Source organism: Leiobunum rupestre, chromosome 1 (assembly GCF_980474605.1).
Source record: "Leiobunum rupestre chromosome 1, qqLeiRupe1.1.hap1, whole genome shotgun sequence".
NCBI lineage: Eukaryota > Metazoa > Arthropoda > Arachnida > Opiliones > Sclerosomatidae > Leiobunum > Leiobunum rupestre.
The window spans coordinates 20,636,868-20,655,791 of NC_143384.1; the positions used below are offsets into that span (position 1 = coordinate 20,636,868).

Here is an 18,924-nt window from a genome sequence, read left to right on the forward strand (position 1 = left end):
GGGGAAACCAAAATTCTACAGGGGAAGGCTACGCTTTACTCATCCTCTAAAATTTACAGTCCGTTGTTGAAGGTTAAATGATTAGGCTTAGCAAAGTTTTGACCTTTTATTTTTGAAATTGGGCCTTTAAAAGATAAAGTTTTTTTGTCAAATTCAATGGAGTCCATTTCATAACTAAACTTAAAACATTTAATGAACTAATCCTAACCTAACTCACACGTCCTGTCGCCTAAGCCCCAACTCGCCGTGATAGTTGAACAGAATTCTTGAAGCCCTTCAAAGCGGCTGGTGTACCTCAGTAAGCCTTTCGATTTAGGCTACGCCTACCGTGTCAAAATATCGGTAACACTAGCTGAAAACTATTCGTGAGTTCTGAACCGTTAAGAGAACGGCCTAGGACTGAGCTGTAACGTCACGCAAAAGTTCTGGATAGTTCAGAACTTTTGGACGGATAGTTGTGATTCGTACGATTTGACGTACGCAGCCCGATGTGCAGACGAATTTTAGAGATTTCAACCTTGAGTTCCGACCAGTACTTGCTCTTGAGCAGGTACCATTTAGAACGGTTCCGAACGGTTCAACAAGAGGTTCTTGTCTGCGAATAGTTTGCATTTGGGTAGTTCTAGAATTTTTTTTGCCGAATAGTGCGCATGGGGACTGGTTGAACGGTTCAGAACTCACGAATAGTTTTCATCTAGTGAGTCCCCTTAAATTCTTGGTCCATGGTAGAATAGCCAAATTTTTAGTAGAAGTAATTTTCTTTGCCAACCCAATATGAGTGGGATAAAGCCCGCATCCAAAAAACACCTTCGAACTGAACTGAACAATTCTCGTGGCCTTATTATGATTCTTTTGAGTTGCCCCTGCTCATTCACTAGTTTTTCCATTGTATATAAGTTCATAATATCATCATCTAACGTATCTCTGTTTACATTTTACTGTTTTCTTTATTTATTTTTATTCAGTGTATTTTACCATATTGTACCGGTAGAGTCATTGACTCCTTCCTGTTAAAAAAGGGACCATTGTAATTTATGGACGGTATTAAAGTCATTCATTCATTCATTCACCACCGAATACCCATCACGTAAGAGGTGAATTAGAAACTCGCGGTCAGGGTATGGGTACGAACCTAGCATGTCCCCGGCGTCCCTGAGCCTGGCGAGCTTCATGAGTTCCTCGTGCAAGCGGGCGTTCTCCTCGATCTGCTGGCGGCGGCGGGCGATCTCGGCCTTGATCTTGGCCTTCTTCTCTTCGCGGCTCAGCTGTTCGTCCTCGTCCTCGGACACGTAAGGGGAAGGGTGCCACGATCGCGGCTTCCGCATCTTCTTGTCCTTTCGTCTCCTGCGGTCCGCCTGCGACAGGTACGACGAAGAACTGCTCCTTCCGCCGCCGCTGCCGCTGCCGCTCAAGTACGGGTCGGCGGACAGAGCCCCATAAGGCATGGCTCCAATAGCACCATCACTTGGTCTTCTAAACCTAACCGAGAGTAAAGGTACGATTACAAATCGGAATAATCACGCGGGAGTGTGCAAATGGGTGATCTGTACGCAATGGCGATCACGACCTTGAAATTGCCGATTACGACCTTCAAAATAGGGATATACAGAATAGGTATTAGCATTAAATTATTTTGGTCTTAGATAACTTGTTAAAATGTTCCCGGAAATTCGTCATAGCACTGCCAACTTTTATAACGCGCGCTTTGCAATGGCGATCCAACATCAGCATATAACTGACGAGGAGACGACCCGAGGTGGTTCTCACCGATTTTGTTCAAACTTGGGGTATAGTTAGACCTATATGTAAGATGAAGACAGCTACAGGGAAAAGTTACGCTGGGCTTCCGTTTTGCCATGGCAACCAAAAATGTTTTTGACAACTTAAAACGGAAAAAAATCCAATGGAAAATAACATAGGAAAATGACAAATTCTGTGCAAAATTTAAAAAAATTTAAATATATATTTTTTTTAAAAATTAGAAAATTGTTAATTTTACGTTTGTGGAGTACTATGCACTAATGAAGGGGGGTAAAAACTATTTTAGGTGAGCTCGAGCTAAATTGAATTAATACGTCGTAATTTTAAGAATAATACACAATATTGGTAAAATGTATGCTGTAATAACTTCCATATATTTTCGCCGAGAAATCTAAAAAATTATACATAACAATGTCGGAGCCATATCAACAAGCTTTTTATATTTTGATAGAAATCCGTCGCCATTTTGCAAAATGGCGGATATAAATATAAATCGTGGCGCGATGTATTCGGTAATTTGTATCCGATTAATCTGAGATTTTCTACGTTGCCTTATCTGAACGAGTGAATTAGTAGTATAGATTTTAATAGGAATCCCTCGCCATTTTGCAAAATGGCGGATATGAAAACATGGTGCGATAAGTTCCGTAATTATTCGTCTATTAATTTGAAATTTTTTACGTTTCATGATCTGCCCGAAATAAATAGTTCTATAGCTTTTCCATAATAATCCGACACCATTTTGAAATATGGCGGATATAATTATAACCTAAGCTGTCATAAATACCTATATTATTCACAGATTGACGTTAAACTTTCTACGTTACATTATCAGACCTAATAAATAAGCCCTTTATAGTTATTTGCAGTTTAATTTAAATTTCTTACTTTACCTGCCCCTCCCCCAGAGGTCCTATAATACCAGCAAAATCCCTTTTATCCTATAATTTAACCCATCATCTTATAAAGTCTTATATTTTTGCTTAAACATATTTTCTCTGATATATATTCATACCTACATTAACCTATATTATTAACCGATTTACATTATCAGACCTAATAAATAAGACCTTTATATTTATTTGCATAATAATAATTTCCCCACTTACCAATATTTTATTGAATTTCTAATTTCCAAATATACCAATTATTTACAGAAATACCAATTAATTCCAGAAATACCAATTATTTCCCGAATCACCAAGAATTGCCCGAATCACCAAGAATTGCCCGAATCACAAAGAATAGCCCGAATCACAAAGAATAGCCCGAATCACCAAGAATTGCCCGAATCACCAAGAATTTCCCGATTACCAATAATTTCCCAATTACCAATAATTTCCCAATTACCAATAATTTCCCAATTACAAATAATTTCCCAATTACCAATAATTTCCCAATTACCAATAATTTCCCAATTACCAATAATTTCCCAATTACCAATAATTTCCCAATTACCAATAATTTCCCAATTACCAATAATTTCCCAATTACCAATAATTTCCAATTACCAATAATATAGGTAGTTATGACAGCTTAAGTTATAATTGTATCCGCCATATTTCAAAATGGTGTCGGATTATTATGGAAAAGCTATAGAGCTATTTATTTCGGTCAGATCATGAAACGTAAAAAATTTCAAATTAATAGACGAATAATTACGGAACTTATCGCACCATGTTTTCATATCCGCCATTTTGCAAAATGGCGAGGGATTCCTATTAAAATCTATACTACTAATTCACTCGGTCAGATAAGGCAACGTAGAAAATCTCAGATTAATCGGATACAAAGTACCGAATATATCGCGCCGCGATTTATAATTATATCCGCCATTTTGCAAAATGGCGACGGATTTCTATCAAAATATAAAAAAGCTTGTTGATATGGCTCCGACATTGTTATGTATAATTTTTTAGATTTATCGGCGAAAATATATGGAAGTTATTACAGCATACATTTTACCAATATTGTGTATTATTCTTAAAATTACGACGTATCAATTCAATTTAGCTCGAGCTCACCTAAAATAGTTTTTACCCCTCCCCCTTCATTAGTGCATAGTACTCCACAAACGTAAAATTTACTATTTTTTAATTTTTTAAAAAAATATATATTTAAATTTTTTTAAATTTGTCATTTTCCTATGTTATTTTCCATTGGATCTTTCCCGTTTTAAGTTGTCAAAAACATTTTTGGTTGCCATGGCAAAACGGAAGCCCAGCGTAACTTTTCCCTGTAGCTGTTTTCATCTTACATATAGGTCTAACTATACCCCAAGTTTGAACAAAATCGGTGAGAGCCACCTCGTCAGTTGGGTTTTAATACGATATTACTTAACTCGAGGGGTCGGACACTTACCATTATTTTGTACGGGATTTCGGGATTTCGTAGAGATTTTGGCGATTTTATCATTACTTTTTTAAGTGATTTTGGGATTTCAATGTTAATTTACCATAGATAGAGTTTAAAGATTTTGAGATTTTAGACTTAGTGTACGGGATTTTGATAAATGCCCGACCCCTCGACTTAACTCTGTTTCCTTTAACTTTCCGAAACATTTTGATTGTGGTCTTCCCACATTATTTACCATGTCCTTTGCTAAACTTAATTACTTCCATTAAGGCTGAATCAAAGTGACAGTACTGTCTCTGTACAGTGGCGCCAAATATTTCTAATGCCAAAGGCACAAGCGGCCAAAGCTGCAAACGTCGGTGTTCCACATCAAATACCCGAGGTTATATTCCCTTTAAATTGACGGATTTTGAAATGACGTTTTAGCGCGCGACACTACAGGTACATGTCTTGGGCACACAGCCTTCTTTGCGTGTTTTTTTTACCATAACATGTAGAGGTATTTTCACGCGCAAAATGAATTTTAAAAGCCGTCAATTAAAGTGATTTTTTTATTTTGGATTTTATTAACGTGGGTTATATCAAATTCGAATTCACTGCTTGGCGCGTTAGTCAATCGCATTTAGCCCCTTCCTTCCGGAACTCCGAAAACATTAGCTACATAGTTACCATGGTAACCAACTATAGAGTTTTCGGAGGTCATGTGCCGGAAACGGGTAATTGCTTCGTTTTGAAATATTGTATCGGAAAACTCTCTGAATTCGAATCTACGGTACGGAGTTCTATATTATCTTTAATTATAGGTGGTTTCTTTTGGATTGTTCCGGGATTTCGGAGTAAGGTAAGAAGAGCAAGGCTATGACGTCATTCTACTCCCAGATTCTGTGGTGGCGAATAGTTCGAGTCGGGGTAAAAACGTTTTTCCAAAATGGTTTCTAAAAAATTAGCATTAAAGCAATAGGAAGTGCCATACTTATTGTTATTATGGTACTTTCGGGGAGAAACCCTGGGCCCCCGAGGCTGCACAAATTTAACTAATTTCGCTTAAAGGATGTTTCACGTTTGAGAGATAAAGCCAACAGGAGTAACGAACCGGAGAGGGGTTCGGTGTCATCGGTGGCTGGAACCCCGCCCTCAGAGAGGGGGTTTAAATCAGATAAATAATATCAATACAACTGCCGGCACCCCACCGCTGGTACGTGTCGATAACCCGGCTACCTGATTTAAAGGCATTAAAAGTCGTTAGATGACTTTGGTCTAAGGTAATGCCTTGGGTATTAGCCTAGCTGCAGTGGCATAGCTGATGGTCCGCAGGGCCCGCGGTGCGGGGGGCCTCGAGCTTCGGGGGGGGGGGGGGGGGCGCTAACCATAAAAAAATTAAAAAGGGGGGCCTCATAGAGATTTTTGCGGGGGGGGGGCCACTGCCTAGCTGATTATTATTATTAGTGCTTCGCCAATAATTTAATTGTAAGAGTAGACCCGAGGGATCCGTACACTTAAAAATCCTGAAATCTGGGCGAAAATCAGTTCCAAATACTCAAAATCCACGTAAAACAACAGAAATCAACACGAAAATCCTGCTCTGAAATCTCAAAATCAGTTTCTGATTTCTGAAATCAATTTCACATTCAAAATCCCGTTCGCAAAATTGGCAAAAATGTTGGACCCCTCGAGTAAAGATGGCTATGATAATAACGGGTTAGAAATAAGCAATACAAAACTGGCCTTAGATAAAATACTAAAAGCTAAATGATAGTCTGTAGTGGGTGGATACATTTCGCTAGTTCCGGGATTTGAGAGTAGGTTAAGAAGAGTAACCCTATGACGTCATTTTACTCGGATTCTGTGGTGCCGAATAGTTCGAGTTAGGCCATTTCACTAGATAAATTCTGAATAAGCAGACTATTTTTTTATTCCTGCTTTTGAAGAGTAAAAAGTGTAGCCCTAACACACTGACCTTGACAAGTTCATAGTTCATTCTCTTACGCCTAATTATCGAGTGACTAGCCGGATTACAATTGTGTAGGAGGGTCGTAGCATGCCCTTCATGCCACGCGGAAAGATACAGGCACGAATTTCCGGTAAATCGTCGGCGGGAATTTCGAATTTCGCCTATTTTCCGTTGAATTCCTAAAGGTTCCTGCGCGTGTTATATAATCCATTTTAGAAATGAATAACTGAATGTGTAAATTTCAAAGTGACCAATAAATATTTCATGTAGGTTATTATTTTTAAGCTTCATTATAGTATTATGCTTCTAAACAATCATCATGGCACGTTTAAGTACGTCATTGTGGTAATCTCGGCAGTACCCGTTCTATACTTACCCTGGACTGCCGAAACGGAATTTTTTTAGGTATTCCTTGCTCGTAGCATTAAAAATTAATTATTGCAACTGCTTTTAAAACCGGATCTATGTGAATTAATTAATTATCACTTTGAAATATAACGCGATAGATTTTTTTTTCAAAATTATATAACGCGTTGGTATACTAAGAAAATCAACCGTAAACAGGCGAAATTCCAATTAGCCGCCGTCGATTTACCGGAAAATAAAATCCGTGCTAGTATCTTTCCACCAAATGTACTAGATATTTCCCTTTCTTAACCTGCAACTGACAAGGAGACATCCCGAAGTGTAACCCACCGATTTTGTTCAAACTCGGGGGATTGGTAGACGTTCATGTATCATGAAAAATCCTAAGGGGAATTTATTCAATGGGCAACCGTTTTGTTATGGCAACGAAAAATGTTTTTGACAATACAAAATATTAAATTTTCCCATTGAAAATAACATGGGATTTTGATCTCAAATTGATCAAAAGTTGATCAATTTTGATGTTTTTATTGTCAATTTTGATGTTTTTATTTTCAATTTTTATTTATTTTTTCTCTTTTTTGTCATTTTCGAAATTTTGAAATTTGTTAAAATTTTTCACAGGGGGGGCCCTAGGAATCGGTCAGAATCCCATGTCAATTTAAATTTTCTGTTGTCAAAAACATTTTTCGTTGCCATGGCAAAACGGTTGCCCATTGAATAAATTCCCTTTAGGATTTTTCATGATACATGAAGGTCTACCAATCCCCCGAGGAGTTTGAACAAAATCGGTGGGTTACACTTCGGGATGTCTCCTTGTGAGTATAACAGCTTACTACACTCACGATTACCGTTAACCTCTAAAAGTAGGCAGTGCCGGGTTAAGGACTAGGCCGACTAGGCCCACTAGGCACTGGCCTACGGGCCCTCACCACTGATGAAATCAATGGATTTTTCACTGATTTGGTTTAAGAGGAAAACATATCAGGCTTGTTGCTTTATTATTTGAAAAACCATTATTCTCGCGACATAAGCTCAGTTTCGGGACAAGCGAATTTGGCTTTTTTACGCTTTCCTTACATAGGCCCCCACCAAAATCTGCCTAGGATTAAAAATTCAGTAAATCCAGTTCAAACTCAAAGCGAAAGGAGTTGTTCCCCGTTTTCACTCAGTGCCTCAAGAAGCGAGGCGAAAGTGCTAACCACTGTGCCACCCCACTCTCAGCTATCTCAGTTTTGGTTTTGTACCACCATAAGAAAGGCAGCAAAATTGAAAGATCAGTATGTTAAGAGAGAAAAGTAATTGTCACCATCAGACGGAGGCAACTGACCTTCTTAATTCTTTAATGTATCTCTGCAGATAATCATCCTCTTCAACTCCCCTGCCGATACTGTTGATCGAGGTCTCCTTCATGGGCAAAGGCGGGAAATGTCCGCCGGCGAGTTTTTCGCTGCGAATGTCGGACAGAGAGGATCCCCGGTGGTGCGGCCTCGCGCCCAGTCCTCTGGGGAGGCTGCCGGTGTAGATGCCCGAGGCCGTCATGTAGGCTTCGGGCCGCAACCGCTCGTCGATCGACTCGAACTCGTAGCTTTTGAAAGGGACCATTCCCGCCGCCAAGAGCGCGTTGTAATGAGACTGCTCCACCGAGTCCCTGTCCTCCCTGATGGGCGAAAAGGGAGGGACCTTGGGGTCCGACGTCTGCCTTCGATGTCTCGTCCTTCGGGGGGAAGCTTGAGGCGAGGTGCGAGGTACGCCGGCTCTCCTGGAGGGGATCGGCGAAGTGGAAGTCCCCGGTAAGGACGAGTGCATGAACTTGCGGTGCGCCAACAGGGTGTCGTAGGCGCTGTCGGCCCACGGACGGTCCAGCAGGGAGGACAGGTCAGTCTCGCTTCTACGATAAAAGTCCCTTTCGCGATCTCGGAACTCCAGGAAACGACGCCGTTCTTCAGTCACCGATTTCAATTCGTCCCGGAGCTGCTGCTTCAGGGACATCATGTAGGAGGGAAGCTTGGTCCCGCCGCTGATGTCCCCGTCACTCAGTCCCAGTCGCTGGCTCAGTTCCGGGCCCAGGATCGACGATGGAGACCTCATGTAAGAGGATAAACTGTGGGGCGCGCTCAAGTCGCGGCGGCCCAGCAGTTCGCTGATGCTCGCCGGGTCCGACGTGTAGCTGGTCGTGCGGGGAAGCGGGCTCTCCCTCTTCGGCATCAGCAAGCTGCGAAACAAATGGCGACTGAAACTAAGAAACGTAAGAGGATGACGTATCGTACCTGTCCGACAGAACCGAAGCGGAGGTGGGCAGGTTGCTGATGCCTAGCGAGGCCATCGTCATCGCCGCCGACGTGGTGGTCACGGTGTTGATCGTGGATTGCTGTTGAGGTATTGCCACGCCCGAGGCGGATGAGGCGGCCGTCATTCCGTCCAGGGAGGAGGTGCGTTGAGGTGTCCCGCTCGCGCCTCCGATTTTGCGCTCACGAATGCGTTCGTGTTGGGTCAGGGGGGCGGCGCCCATGGACAAGGTCCGGTTGCGGTCTTTGACGCGTCGTGTCGGCACGGGAACTGGTTCTTGGTCTTGTGGAAGAGGCGGTAAACGTCGTCTGATTTTACCGGCTTTTGCGCTGTCTGATTCGCTCGGACTATCAGAATCGGCACCCTGCGAGAGAGAGGGCCAAAGGGACATTCTTTAAGATGGGATTTTCTATGGACATTTCCTATCGATAAACCGTGTTTGAAACTCTCTGACAATAGACGCTTCAATAAATCATCCTCCCGGGAAATCGTCAAGAAGTAATATTTCCGACCTACTATAGTCACTGTTTATATAGTGCTTGTTAAAATTATGGAAATCTTTCATCTTTACGGCAGCAACAAGCGTTCCCTTTTAACCAGGTAGCTTTTTTGACATATGTTAAAGCTTGGCAAACACAACGTTCTGTTTACAGGTGAAATGTTTCCATTATTTCAACAAGAATTATATAAACACTATCTGGCTCTCGGAAATATTACTTCTTGGCGATTTCCTGAGAGTATGATTTAGTTAAGCGCCTATAGGTTATTTTCAAGATAAGATAAAAGTACACTATAAAGTTTATTTTAGCTATAACCAATATTTATATATATTGAAAACGGTTATAGTCATACGTACTCTATCTAGTCAAAATAATGGACAACGGGGCGTCATCACGAGAAATTGAGACAAAGTAAAGTACGTTTGAAATGATTTTAAAAATTATTTAGATGTCTTTAAAATTAGTTTAAAATAATGTTTAAAAAATGATGGATAACCGAACCTTTTATTGAAAAGGCAAGGTGCTGTACTGACCTGAGTATTGGCGGCCTGCAGTTGATTCGCAACAGACCTAGAGGCGCTTCCGCCAGCGATGGGGGAGGCGCTGCTCGGTCTGGAGATAGATCTCGAGGTATCGATGATGTTATAATTGGTTCCCGGCGCGGCGACGGAAGAGGAGACGCCGCCAATGGCTGTCCGATCGACCATGGGCGAAGGGTGAGTGAAGGTCATGTTGGGGATGTTCATGTTCATATTCATGGCTTGAAGCTGTTGCTGTTGCTGCAGGAGAAGTTGGTGATGGTCGGTGCTCGAAGATAGAGATGATACGAGTGTTGGTACTATGTTAGGAGTCATGATGGTGGAACCGGAAACGGCGGAGGTTAATATCGTGTTGGCGCCCATCGTGCGGTTGGACATCAACTGCAATAAGAGCGGGAAAGGGAAAATGTTGATTTTGGTTTGATAGAACGAGAAAGGTTTGAAGCGAGGGCGGTCTGTACCTGTTGATTGGAGGTGGCCATATTCATTTGTCCCGGCATGGTGGGCATTTGCTGTCCTCCGGAGTAGGACATGTCTTTGCGTTGCTGTTGTTGGATGATGGGGGAAACGGGTCTGGTGGCCAGAGAAGAGACTGAAGCGGGTGAAGACGAACTGGCGGCAACGGCGGTCAAGACAGAAGTCTGGCCGACGGTCTTGGAACCGGCCGTGAATTTCGTCTTCGGGCTTTGGCTAGCCATAGCTACTGCGGCTTGCATTTGCTCCATGGTCGGTTGAGGCAACCGCCTATGGACTCTCTTTGGCATCGCTGGCGAAGTTTGTTGTTGGGATGGTGGTTGTTGCGCTTGCTGATTGGCTTGCGCTATCTGTTGCGCTTGCGACTGTTGCGTCTGCTGCATTTGCTGTAGTTGCTGCTGCTGAATTTGAAGCTGTTGCAATTGTAATTGTTGCTGTTGTAACTGTTGCTGTTGCTGTAGTTGATTTTGTTGCAGAAGCTGCGCTTGCATCATCTGGTTCTGTTGCGACTGCGTGTCAATCGGCATGGCGTGACTACTTGTGATGGGCTCCATCGGGGAGACGCTGTTTCGAATGGCGGCGGCGGAATCATCGACCGGAGATGACTGCAGACCCAAAGCCTTGTTGAAGTCCGCGATCATCCCGGAAATGGTCCCGCTGGTGGCTCGAGGAATCGAGGCTTGGCTCATGACCGGTTTCGAATGGTTGTCCTCCACCACTCGGAACTTTTCCATCAACTCTTGTTCCGCGGCCTCCACAGACGGCGACACGTCCATTATGGGCGATAAATCTGCAACAGGGGACCAATCCTGAGGGTCAGGTTTCTTAATCACGCCTTTCTTTTGCAAATCTATGCTCTTAGGTTTTTGTTTTCCACCCGCACCTTGTTGTTGGGATTGAAGCAGTTGCTGCTGGGCCAATTGCTCTTGCAACTGTTGCTGAGCTTGCTGCTGTTGCGTTACCGCCGGTTGCTGGAACTGTTGCTGTACATGCTGGAAGGTCTGCGTCAAAGACGTCAATGGAAAGGTCCTGGGTATCGAATTGGTCAAAACTTTCGGTTCCGGTTTCGTCTCCGTCTTCATCAGGACGTTCGTGCTCGACGTGGTCGGTATTTGTCTCGCAGCCGCTTGCTGCTGTTGCAGTAGTTGGGCCTGTTGTAACTGGGCCTGTTGAATTTGCGCCTGTTGCAGTTGAGCCTGTTGTTGGGATTGCAGTTGTTGCTGCTGTTGTTGGAGGTTCCTCATACGTTGCTCGTTCTGCGCAGCCGCGGTCATGGCTTGGTTGCGTTGGTTCTGCGCGGTTTGTTGGTTGCCCATTTGTTGTTGCTGTTGCTGTTGCTGCTGCTGAATGGCTCTGGGGTCGCGAGGATCCATAACCTTTTGACCTTGCTGTTGTTGAAGTTGATAGTTCGTTTGACCCATACCTGTGCAAAAATACATTATCGTGTAAATTCGTTAATTATACCAAATAACTAAATTTAAGAGTTTAAATGAAAACAAACCAAACGTTTATAGTCGTTCGTGAGATCTCATATAAATAGTTACACGTATTTTAAACATCAGAACCGATTTCTTAATAAGTTTGACGTTCAACTATACGTTTGGTACGATTTGAATAAACTCGGAAAACGCGAACGGGGAGAACAATCGGGGGTATGAATCAAAATTATAAATGCAAACAAAAATTAAAACAAAAAGGGTTGGGTTTTTTTTTAAATTTAAATAAAAACAAAATAAATTAAACCAAATATAAAAATAACTTCCATTGGAAATATTGAGGTTATAGTTATGTATCACACCACGTGTTGCGCAAAAAACGTGCAAGGTTTTTTGTACAATACGAAAATAAAACATTTAAAAAATAGCCACTCGAAAATTCGAAATCATACAAAAAAAATGCAGCGAAAAATGCAAAACAAGGTTTTTTTTCGGTTTCAAAAAACAAAAACTAAACAAAATAGATTTTTCTGTAAATTTCCAGGAGTTGAGCTTGATAATGGCATTTAAGTCATGCATCCCGTATTTATTTAATTTAAATCCGTTTTATTAGACCAAAGTTTTGCTAATAAATTAGCTTTATAACTAAGGCTTAACTAATAGTTTAGCTTTTAAGAAACATTTAATAATTTGACTTTTAGAAAAAATTATTTTTTTAAGTTTCAGCAAAAATTTAGTTAAAAGAAAATGTCTTAGTTAATAATTTAATTAAAATAAAAAAATTTAATACTTCAAAAAAAAGCCATTTTAGTCATTTAAGCATTTGACATTTAGACATAATTGAACCACATTAACAAGCTATTCAAGCCAAATTTACAGCACAATCTATACATTGGATTATTTATTATGTATATTCCACTGAGCCAACACTACATACATGCAATAACAAATCATTTTCAGTCTCATAATTTTTTGTCCAAACTGGACAATGGTCAAAGCTGACCACTAGCTAAATCATTTTCAAGTTCAGACAAAAAATCAACTGAAAATTGGATTTTTAAAGGGATTTTTCAACTGCCTATAATATTCCTTGTGGTCAGAATTGCTAGACCAATGGTCAAGAATAAAATAACCAGTCAAATGGGCAAAGGAATTTGGCTATTCTAGCAAGACCTGCTGCTGCTCTATTTTTTAGTTTTTTTTTTGTAAAAAACAAAATAAAATTTTATAAATTGAAAACTTTCTAATATCAAAAGGCCCGCAGTGGAATTTGGTTAAAAAAATTATATGAAAAGTTTGTTTTTTACGGTTTAAAAATTGCTATATTGTAAAAGCTTTGAAAAAACTGTAGAAAAAAAACTACTTCTTTAAAAAAAAAAACAAGATATATATATATATAGAGCCAAGATTATAAAAATTTAAAACCAAATAATAAGTAAAAATGTAAGTATAAAAATAAAAATTAAATTAAATTGCTAAAATAAAAAAATTCTACAACCTACTTTTTTCAGCTGTAACATGGTGTGATGTGTTTATAATTAAGAAAATAAAAGTTAAATTATAATATAGAAAATAGGAAATTAAATAAGATTAAAATAATACAATTAATATAACTTTCAGTCTCGCATTTTTTTAAAATTAAGCGTTAAATTACAATCCATACTTTGTCAGAACTAATTTAATTTAGAAATTAAAAATTCAAGTTAATTAATTACATATCATTCTGAAAGTATGGATGATGAGCGAAAAAGCGTTTCAAAGGAGTTGAAAGGCCAAGCAGCGATCATATGGGCCTGACGAACTTGTTTTAAGTTTTTGCAATTTCATTTTAAAGACTTATTTTTAGATTTTTAGAAACGTTAGCTAGCGACATTATTTAGAAAACATTCGAACTAAACTTCGCCTAATCCGAATTAATTAATTTAAATTAACGCAAGTTAAGCCTTGGCCCATATGACAGCCACTTTAACCGGTCCCGTAATTGAAAAATAAAAGTAGGTGATAAAACCAAAATAATAATAATAATAATAATAATTCGTAAGATATAAAGAAGTGTAAATATGATTAGAAATTGAAATAGAATATAGAAAAAAATTCGTGACGTCATGTAAAATGAGTTTCTCTGATTGGTCTACGGAAATATTTAAACAAAACAGCAGAAGGCCTGTGGAGACATAGACAGACTCCGGTCCCACGGAAGAAGACACAAAGCACACGGGAGGAGAGCGACGGACGGCGGCCATTTTGAGGCCCATACGATTACCTCGCCATCTAGTGAGCGACGACGCCGTGTCGGAATTCAATTCAACGTGGTTCAAATTGGCCGATATCTTGGGGTTAATGGGTGACACCGCCTCTTCCTCCTCCTCCGGAATGGTGTACACCATGAGTGGTTTGTGTTCGTAAAAAGACATGGCGTGCATCGCCGACGCTTCGCTCTCTTCCAAATCTTCGTCGCTGTCCTCTTCCTCGTCGCCTTCGCGCTCGTAGTCCTCGTCCAGCTCGTAGCGGTGGTCGTCCCTCTGCGGCTGCGTGCCGTAGAACAGGTCCGTCCTGGCCCGTTCCTCCTTGCTGGAGCCCGTGCTGGAGCGCCGCGACATCATGTCTTCGTCGATGTCCTCCTCTTCCTCCTCCTCCTCCTCCTCTTCCGACTCATCCTCGGATTCGTACTCGTCGGAGTCTTCGGCGTCGTCCAACGACCTCCTCGAAGCGCTCTTCCGTTTGGCCTCGTCCCTTCCGTTCCGTTCGTTGTCGTCGTAGGCGCGCCGCGGAAGCCCGTTGCTCTTGGGTTCGTCCTCGAAGCGTCGTTTCTTGGACGGGTCTTCCTCGAAGGAGCGACGGTTTTTCTTAGCGGGATCGTCGTCTTCCGAGTTTCTTCTGGAATTATTTTGCTCTTCGTCGATACGCCGGCCAATTTTGTCTTCTTCCTCGAAGGAGCGCCTGCTGGGTTTCTTGGGCTCCGCGACGGGTTCCTCCTCGCTTCGAGACTTTTGAGGATGCACCGGTGTCGGTCGTTTCGCGGGTTCCGTCGCGTCTTCCGGTTTCTTGCGGTTGGCAATATCTTGGTGGTTTTCTTGACGGCGGTTGTCGCCCGGCCTTTGCTGCGGCGGTGGTTGAGGTTGGGTCGGTTGGTGGTGGCCCGGTTGTTGGTTCGACGCCGGCGGCTGTCTGTGCGCTTGTCCCGAAACTAAATCATCTACTGCGGGGTTCGTCGGATACTCACGTGACTTAGGGTCCTCGCGATGGTCGTAGTCTTGAAGCTAAGCGCGCGTCGGGAAAGATAAGTGATACTATAGATTAGAAATTTGCTCGTGAAATGTTTTTAAAAGGTTAAGTATAATTAGAAAAGCTAAGCCATCCCTCGAAAAAGTGTAGGGGGATATTGTAGGCCTGACTTTAGATTGTACCAAATAAAGATAAGTCTACATTCAGCTACAAAAATAAGGGAAAAGATGGGGTGGCTAGCACTTTCTCCTCGCAGCAAGAGGAACCTGGTTCAACCCCAGCTTGTGGCATTGGGTGAAAAACCCGAACAACTCCTTTCGCGTTAATTATATTATCTTTCCCTTTCCATAAAAACTTGTGGAGGTTAACGGTAATAGTGAGTGTAGGGAGGTGTTGGTTCGCGTGGCATGAAGGGCTTGCCACCACCCTCCTACGCATTGTAACCCGGCCACATGAATTAATGGCATTAAAAGTCGTTGGATAACTTGGGTCTAAGGTGGTGCCAAGGGTATTAGCCAAGCTGATTATTATTATTAAGTTTTCAAAGGTGGCTTAACCTGTCCATTAAGTATAATTTGGTTAACCGAACCCTCAGTTTTCATGATATCCGGAAGATAACCTCCACCCACTTTACCAACCGAGAGAGGAAAAGTTACGCGAGGAAAGGTGTATAGGCGTGGCTTTTCTTCCGGGAATCACGGGCCAACAAAGCCCGCATATTCACATAATTTACTTTAAAAAAAATTTACATGATTTACTTGAAAAAATAAATCAGGGGATTGACGTCAACTGGACTGCGTCAAAATTCTAAGAATTCTGCCCTTGATAGTGAAAATTCTCTCTTCTCAAATTATGTAGGTACTTCTCACAGGAAGTGACGTAGTCTTGAGAAGAGTGAGAATGCCTCCGAGCACCCTCACTTGGTCAAAAAGTGGGGAAATTATAAAAAAAATGCCAGCTAATATTCTAATCAGTTTACTTGATGCTGAAGAAAATAATAAACATAATAATATTTTTGTTGACGAAAATGAATTTCAGAGAATACCGTTAATTTCCAATGATAAATAAAATCTTTCCTTCCTTCATATATTGTCGTGAAATCGTGTAAAAATATTATTAATTGTCAAGGGCTTAGTGTACAACGCCATCTTTAGAAGAGTCTTTTTAAATTTGACGCTTTTTAGCAAGTTCTCACTGTTAGAAAATTCTCACGAAGAACTCTTCTCAAGAGAAGAATTCTTTCTTAGAATTTTGACGCACCCCTAATGACGTCAAAGTTAAGTCACCGATGACGTCCTTATATGCTTAAGTAACATTAAATGCATTGAAAAATGGCACTTTTTAAAGCTCTTAAATAGAATTATGAATGTTTTTAATTAAAGATAAAGTTAAATCTTTCATTTAAGATTTTTTTCTGTAAATTTTTGGCATGCTAAGGTAATGTTGAAGATTTCACTGAGCATTCCGCGTTACTTTGTTCAAATGATTGTAGATAGTTAAGGATAGTCAAAGTAACGAGGTCAGAGGTCGATATTTAGATAGCGGACGTTAGCAATGATACTCCGTCCCATCATCAATGAACGCGAAAAAAACCAACTCAATAAGTGACTAAAAACGTCTAAAGAAAATGTCCATGGACCGGAAATAGAGCGCCGAGCCACGGACAGTAAATGAACCCGTTGGTGGGCCTTTGGTGGCTGTGTTTCCCGACAGCAGGTATGAGAAATTCACCCCCTGATAGCGAAGAATGAAGGCAACAACATAAAGACAGCACTCGGGGCCAGCGCAGATTATGATGGTTTATGGGCAGCGAGTATTAAGGGACCGTTTTCGGGGCGTCTAGGGCCCTAGATAAGGGCTCGGAGGGGCGCTTTTCCCTTAGGGGCTCTTAGATTGAAATGAGAGTGGAGGTGGTGGCGCGAGGGGATTTAGTCGCGGTATTTATATATTACCTTCTCCAAAGAACTTCCTCTCATCAGATTCTGTTGGCTTTTCGCCGTCTGGCCGTCGGGGGCGTGGCGGTCGCTGCCGTTGACGCCACTTCCGTAGACTCCCGACCTTTGACCTTGATCGTGACCGGGCTGCCGGTTTCCGCGCGCCTCGTCCGAGTGGTGGCGCGCCAATCGCTCCCGTTCTTGTTGCTTCTGGCGGGACCCTTTGCTTTTGGCACAGTCGTTGCAAGCCCATACTGTGTTCTGCGTGAAATATTCAAGGACATGTTATGTACCAATACATGTTTCCATAAACTCGTCGTCAAAGTCAAATATAAAGTTTCTGCTACAGCGACTGGACTTCCAATCAATTTTTCAGAGGGGATGGGCATTTTTTGAAAATTCAATCCCAGCTCACAAGCGCTAATACTAACCTGACATATTAGTATCTCACGCTCTTCTGAAAGGCATTTTAGATAATGTTTATCTGTCATATCCGCTCATATCAAACGCGTTTACTGATAGCTCATCTCTTTCCTCATTTCAATTTTCGCTCATTTTCGAAATGAATACTGATAATGCTCTCTCGCGCTCAGCTCAAAGAAAATATAACAAATTCCGCTCGTCTCATCAAACGGGTCAACGAACGTAAAAAACTAAGTCAGTTTCTTTAGAAATCACTGAAAACCTAAACTAAATCCATCATATTATCTATATAATCAACAAAATAAATTCTTTAGATTCGAAAATTATATTAAATTCTGAAAAATCAACGTAAAAGCGTAGATTTATTAGCCCAGAATAGAAGCCTTTTTAGGATAATTGTCAGATTATCGTGATTTTAAGATTGAAAAAGACAATTCAATAATTTGATGGACGATTTCGTTTTTTTTTTCACGTTTACTTCGGTAGAAAATGCGGCAAGGAACCACATTCGGAATTCCTTGGTTATAATTGCCAAAAAAACACACTATGTTATTATAGCAGTATTGTTTACGTTGGGTTTAGGATTCAAATTTTAATTTTCCGCTGAATTTTTTGGGTATCATTAGGGATGCACCGATATATCGGCCTATTTTTCTAATATCGGTATCGGCCAATATCGGCTTAAATGAAGCCGATATTGGCCGATACCGATATTAGAAAAACATTTAAAAATAAGAAAATTATCGATGAACAAACTAATGATAATGGTTTATTTGATATGTACGTACGCCATACTTCAGAAGCTAGATCATACGTTTTTTAGACAGGGGGTTACGAGTGTAAACAAATAGAGAATTGCGATATTTGATTTGTGATAGTATATATGTATCAAGTAAATGAAAATAAACATATTCGGATATGCTCTTGCAAACTTTTTTCACGAAAAATTATAATAAAATGGTATGACAGTGCACTGAACCGTCTTTTACAATGATTTTATCATATACACTACTGTTATGATAGATAGTTTGTAGGGCTGTGCGAGTACTCGAACTCGACCTCGAATAAGTAATTGGAGAATACACGTCGATTACCAAGTACCAAAAAATTCCATATTCGGGTACCAAATTGCTTCAAAGTTCAAAGAGGGGTTTTTACAACTTTTTACTTTAAACGGTATAAAGTTGTGGAAACTGTCGATCATTTAGCATTGAAAGGTACTTTAAACTTAATTTAAATTTAATTTCATAATTTCTTGAATAAAACCAGCTCCTAATCAAGTACTCAATAACCCGACTCGACTTCAATATTACTCGACTCGAATACTCGATGAAAAAAAATTGATACTATATAACCGACTCAATTGCCTAAAACCACTAATAGCACAGCCTTATAACTTCAGTGGCGGCGCTAGGGGGTAGGCCAGGTAGGCCACTGCCTACCTTAAAATTTTGATGGGCCCCAAAATCACCCTACAAGGGGCCCCAAATTGATCTAGAAAGGGTCTCAAAATTGTCCCAAGAGATCAAATTATTTATAAATAACAATGAAACAATTGTCGATAATGTATTTACTATTTAGAAATTTTTGAGGTATCTCCTAGTAAATAAAACCAGTTCTGTTATATTTGGACTCGTTTTACTGTTGTTAGAACTTTTTTGTACGTCAGGT

General features: G+C 40.8%; 1 protein-coding gene across 3 annotated transcripts in view; it reads right to left on the reverse strand.

Moving 5' to 3' along the window:
• The window catches only part of LOC149961306 (uncharacterized), a 156,343-nt gene that overhangs the window by 58,740 nt on the left and 78,679 nt on the right, over positions 1–18,924 (reverse strand). Inside the window, exons 3-10 of one of the 3 annotated variants that reach the window (XM_090176707.1) lie at positions 16,849–17,091; positions 13,935–14,931; positions 11,119–11,658; positions 10,223–11,025; positions 9,756–10,142; positions 8,704–9,086; positions 7,764–8,648; positions 1,133–1,479 (exon numbers count right to left, since the gene is read on the reverse strand). In XM_090176707.1, coding sequence (XP_090032833.1) covers positions 1,133–1,479; positions 7,764–8,648; positions 8,704–9,086; positions 9,756–10,142; positions 10,223–11,025; positions 11,119–11,658; positions 13,935–14,931; positions 16,849–17,091 — 4,585 coding nt within the window. Of the gene's footprint in view, positions 1–1,132; positions 1,480–7,763; positions 8,649–8,703; positions 9,087–9,755; positions 10,143–10,222; positions 11,659–13,934; positions 14,932–16,848; positions 17,092–18,924 lie in introns of all 3 variants that reach the window. The other 2 variants (XM_090176713.1, XM_090176704.1) reach the window with 2 other exon arrangements.